Source organism: Sipha flava, unplaced genomic scaffold (assembly GCF_003268045.1).
Source record: "Sipha flava isolate LNK unplaced genomic scaffold, YSA_version1 116_pilon_pilon, whole genome shotgun sequence".
NCBI lineage: Eukaryota > Metazoa > Arthropoda > Insecta > Hemiptera > Aphididae > Sipha > Sipha flava.
This window is the reverse complement of record NW_020271740.1, coordinates 1,117,010-1,122,202: the sequence shown is the minus strand read 5'-3', so window position 1 is coordinate 1,122,202 and position 5,193 is coordinate 1,117,010. Positions and strand designations below refer to the sequence as shown.

The following is a 5,193-nucleotide window of genomic DNA, read 5'->3' as shown; positions in this document are numbered from 1 at the left end:
CTTAGTCGGAATGCATTGCGTTTTACGTTTTCGCAGCGTGTCGTAACAACGTACACACGGTAACTAATACAACCGAACAGTATTTCGGAAATTAGGAAAAAATGAGATTTATATTCGACCGAATTATTTTTTATAGGTGTATAATAGTTGTTGTGCTTCGGATGTTTCGGAAAAAACAAGCTGCTCTCGGCCAATCCGCTCGATAACATTCACACGATCTGTCATTTACTCCTGTAATCGTAATGGACATTGTGTTTTTACTATCGTACGTGTTACCAGGACCGGATTAAAGGGTAGGCAAAATGAGCAATTGCTTACGGCCAAAAAAAAATTCGGCCCATAATTTTTAAAATCAAATTTATATATAATAAAAATAAAATTTAAGAATTTTTTTCTCATGAGTAGTTATGAATTTATGATTTTATATCATAAATAATTTAATATTATGGTTATCAAATTTGTTGTAAACTTGTAACTGTGATTTGTATCAATTATTTCGTTATTCTAACTAATGTTCCAAAAATATTTCATCATATTAATTTACCTTTATGATGTGATCAGTACTCAGAAGCTTATTAGTTTAATACTATCGCAACTCGGGTTTTTCCTAAAAATAATATTAAATAAACAAAATTATAACAATGATGATATTTAATATATACATATAGAATTAATAATTAAATAATGTAATAATAAAGAAAATTAATATAAGAATGCAAAATTTTAAACGTAAATTATAATTATTTTAATTTTATTTGTGATACCTAATAAATAATTGAAAATAAAATTAATTTTTTTAAGTGTATGAAAATTATGTGTAGGCCATTTATATGAATGTGCTTACGGCCCTAAAAACTATAATCCGGCTCCGCGTGTTACACGTCGTTGTTGCGCAAGTCGAGCACGTTATTGATCGCGCGCGTACCGTCGTTGCACGGAATTGTTGTTGGTTTGCCGTTCGTTTCCGTTTATTTATTTAATTTTTTTTTTTTTTTTTTATTATTATCTCACCGTCCCAGATTCGTTTGTCGGCTAGACTTGGATTCGCCCGCGGCGTAACGTTGGCAACCAGTGACTTCGCCAAACGACACGCGCGCGCAGTCGAACGTTCCGGTACACCCGCGGGCCCGCCGTCGAGAGCCGTACCATGGACGTCGTGTGCCCCGAGATCGACCGGCTGACGTCGTGCCGTACGTGCGGCGCCCAGTCGCTGCCGCCGTTCAGGTTGTGCGTGGCCGCGCACGTGGCCTGCGTCCCGTGCGCCGCGTACATGTCGCGGTGCGCCTGCGGCCAACCATTCGCCCCGGGCCCGCACTGCACTCTCGACTGGCTGGCCCGGGCGCTGCGGCACGGGTGCAAGTACACGGCGCCGGGCCCGGCTCCGAGTCTAAGCCGTCTCCACTGCCGCAGCCGTCGCCCCCACCGCCGGTACAGCGTCCGGGAGCTGCGCGAGCACTACCGCACTGGTTGCGCGCTCAACGGTTTCGTGTGCCCGCTAATCGGTTGCGGTCACGTTGCTCGCGTTGACACCATTGTCGAGCATTACGAGGCGGCGCACGGCCCGTACGAACGGCTGATGTCCGCCGATCCGCTTAACCCCAACCGGATTACATTCAAGATACGCGACGTGTCGTAAGTTCGGTGCCCTTGTCGACCCGTTGTCGTTCCTGCGGCCGAATAGGCGGATATTTGGTCACAACTGTGGAGGGGAGGGCTTAAAATTTTTGTCTTATCCATTAGCGTAAACAGACATTTTTAGACACTTCGACCTACTAACCATTGGCGCAACTAGAGGTGGGGTTTGGGGGTTGTAACTCCCCTCCGAAATTTTCCTGAGGTTTTTACGAATTCTACCTAGGAAAAAAAATGGTTTATCTTGAAGACGCGAAACGGCTGACTGATATGAAATATGAATATTATTCGTATTATAATTGATAACAATAATAATATGACATTATGGAACGTTTTGTAACGGTCCGTTTAACTTTAAAACATCAATAATCTTGCTACCGATAGTCGATTGTATAATACTTTTTTTTGTAGTATCACAATATGAAATATAAGTTAAACTGTTTAATTTGTAATTTAAATATTTTACTCATAAACCTAACTTAATCTTACTTCCTTGTCCCCGACAAACACTTGCAAAAAATGCTTATTTTTCAAAATTCACAACCCTCCCTCCGAAAACCAATCTCGATTGCGTCACTGCTACTAACTATATTGAAATATTGAATAGCTACTCTATTTTTTTTATTTTTCATTGTATAAATCTATTCCTTTATTTCCTTTATTAACTACAAAATATAATTTCCCCCAATAACGATAGTCCGTAAATATTCCAGACCATTCTCGCATACCAACTAAATAAAATAAAAATTATAAATAACAAATATTAAAATACACAATTGATTTCGACGTCTGGTGTGATCTTATTGCGTTAAGGGGGCTTAAGCCCCCCAAAATCCCCCCTAAAATCCGCCTGTGCGACCGAACCTGTTCGCGGTACGCTTTGCTCATGTTCCTCTACGTGTTATCGCGGGTCAAGTTCAGCTGAATGACTTCGGTTGATCGACGAAAGTCCAATGAGATCGAAAACCTTTATTTCAATACAGTTGACCCGGTCAAACTTCTCTCTTCCAAGGCAAGTTGCCTGCTAATCGCTTTCAAGTCGAAACCCGCGTAGACACGTATAAATGTTTATGCGGTACGGTCGATTTTGTTGGTTTGTTATCAACTGGTCGCTCATGTGCGTACGTACTTTGACGTACGGTCCTGAACTCCGAACAACAGTTTGTTACATTTTTTTTCAGACATTCTCAAATGATTTCTATATCCTCCTTTATCCTCTAATGCTCTAACACTCTTTTAGTGGTGCTCCCAATTGATTTATTCTCAATATCCATTGTTTATCCTGAAAACGGCGTTCCTTACGATTTTTAAGTGTGTTAATTAAAATAGTTTTCAGTTCTGATTTTAATAAAACACTTTTGACATGCTTACGATTTCACTCACAACGGCTTTCAACACCATTCTAAACTGAACTAAAACAACCGAGTCGAGAATGAAAATTAAATTAATCAAAAACATCACATATTGAAATGTGCGAGTAAGAACTGATTCGAGTCATATTCCAAATTCGTTGATCAATTATAATCGTTCGACTAAACTTGACTCGTGAGAACATGTGCAAAACGAATAACTAGGGGTTACCCGTAAAATACAAAAATATTGTAATACATTATTACCTAAATATTTAACTACCGGTAGTTGAAAATATTATATATTGAGTGGTCGGGATTAGTGTGGTAAAACGTATTTATCAAGTTTGGTTACAAATAAAACCTTATTGCTCTAATATTTAAAATTGTATTAGGTAAGGATCACACGGTCTACGCGGCAGGATACGGTGATAGTGAAATAATACCTTGTACCTCTGTAATAATACTTCTGCGTACAACTGTAAACAGAAAGAAATATATATTCGAGCAGCAACGCTCTAGGCTAGATTCAGGTGGTTTTCCGAATGATTTTTTACAACTACCCTGAATACAGTATTTTAGATATTTTTTCTACGTCCAATTACTTTTTTTTAAAAATAATTTCACAATTTTTCTGTCACATAAATTGGATTTTTGTACTTACTCGTATATTCGTATATAAGAAGGTACATATTTTTTTATAATAATATTATATTATTTTGTTTTCTACCATCTTTAGTAGTCTTTAGTACTACTATTTTCCAATTTTTTATTAACGGTCAACGAATCAGCAACGATACTGAGATAACTATGTGAATAAAATATACATGTAGGTACATAGCAGAAAATATGTTTGGAATATAAGTCTGCGCCCTATCTAATACCTCGTAAGACTGTTACCGTCATCAAGTAGTTGTATGTGTCTTATTTAACTTAATGTACGAGATATTAGTTAGGGTGCAGATTTGTATTCCAAATATATTTTCCGAGATGTACCTACATGTGTATTTGAACATATACATGTATATAGTTTGCAGCTCAATGATATATATAGATATGTCTTATTTAATTTATAAATCTCATTGAATTGCAAACTAAATGGGTATACTAAATCTAATCCTCAAATAATAAAAATCATATAAAAAACCAAAATTGTAATGGACACTATAAAAGTCTGTGTTCAATAATAATTTCATTATAATGCGTAAAAGTGTCATATAATTTACGTATAGACGTATGCGCCAGTGATTTGACTATCAACCTAAAAAATTTTTTTATTTCTGAGCTTTTATTTTATACTAAACCAAGAGACAAATTAATATTGTTGTGGACCCTTGAGTTGAAATACCCATTTTTATTTGATAATTTATATTAATAAATTAAAAAATACACAATTATTAATTAACAACATCATAATGTATACTCCTTATTTGCAGTTTTCTACTGTTTATTCTTTCTATGCTATCAGTAAATCGTATATTATTAAGCTATACAAAATGTATGACAAGTCACGACGAAACAAAAATAATGTCATAATAATAAACGCTTATTGATGTAAGGAGTAAGAAGGATTTTTTTTGTCATTTTTACTAATGAATGTAATTTTTGTGCATTTTGTGCAAAATATTTTTCCTACATATTTTGCCGTTCTTTTGTCCTATTATTTCTGTGCCCCGACGTGTCAATAATATTATATCAAATACTTTAAAATTTAACTCGTTTAACGATTTGGTGCAGGTGGCGAACCAAAGAATTCGTCCACAAAGCTTTCAATGGATACTTTTTGTTCATCACGAAAAAATCATATCAAAATCCACGGAATTATAACTTGAGCCTGAGCATGCAGAACATCAACCCATCCGATCTTTTGAAATATACGTACAACGCGACGGTGATGTCTAATGAAGTTATGGTCACCTTGTCGTTAAATGATTCGTGGGCCGAATGAGTTCCGATTCGGCACATATTAAAAACATATTGATTTGTATTAACAGATAAATTGAACTTATAAATAAATTAGTATTATAATATATCATTAATGGTTTTACATTTACATATATATATATATATATGTTATTTAATTTAGAAGTTGCAGTTTAAAATGATTACGCAGTTGCATCATAATTTTCCAATGTAAATAGCGTACTTTTCGCCACTAAATTTTTGGGCATTAATTTTTAGAAAACATTTTAAGTTTTGAATTTTTTTTTAA

The 5,193-nt window shown here is 35.5% G+C and overlaps 1 protein-coding gene across 1 annotated transcript; it reads left to right on the top strand.

Moving 5' to 3' along the window:
• The first annotated feature begins 1,147 nt into the window (after positions 1-1,147).
• Positions 1,148-4,929, top strand: LOC112692248. The gene is made up of 2 exons (XM_025566860.1): positions 1,148-1,632; positions 4,719-4,929. The coding sequence occupies exons 1-2, from the start codon at positions 1,148-1,150 to the stop codon at positions 4,927-4,929; spliced, it is 696 nt and encodes a 231-aa protein (XP_025422645.1).
• Positions 4,930-5,193: the final 264 nt, after the last annotated feature.

What these genes read in the sequence shown, in the direction of transcription:
- LOC112692248 (XM_025566860.1), top strand. Translation starts at nt 1,148, where the DNA reads ATGGACGTCGTGTGCCCCGAGATCGACCGGCTGACGTCGTGCCGTACG. An exon ending in TTCAAGATACGCGACGTGTC is followed by an intron (nt 1,633 to 4,718) that starts GTAAGTTCGGTG and finishes GATTTGGTGCAG; the next exon opens with GTGGCGAACCAAAGAATTCG.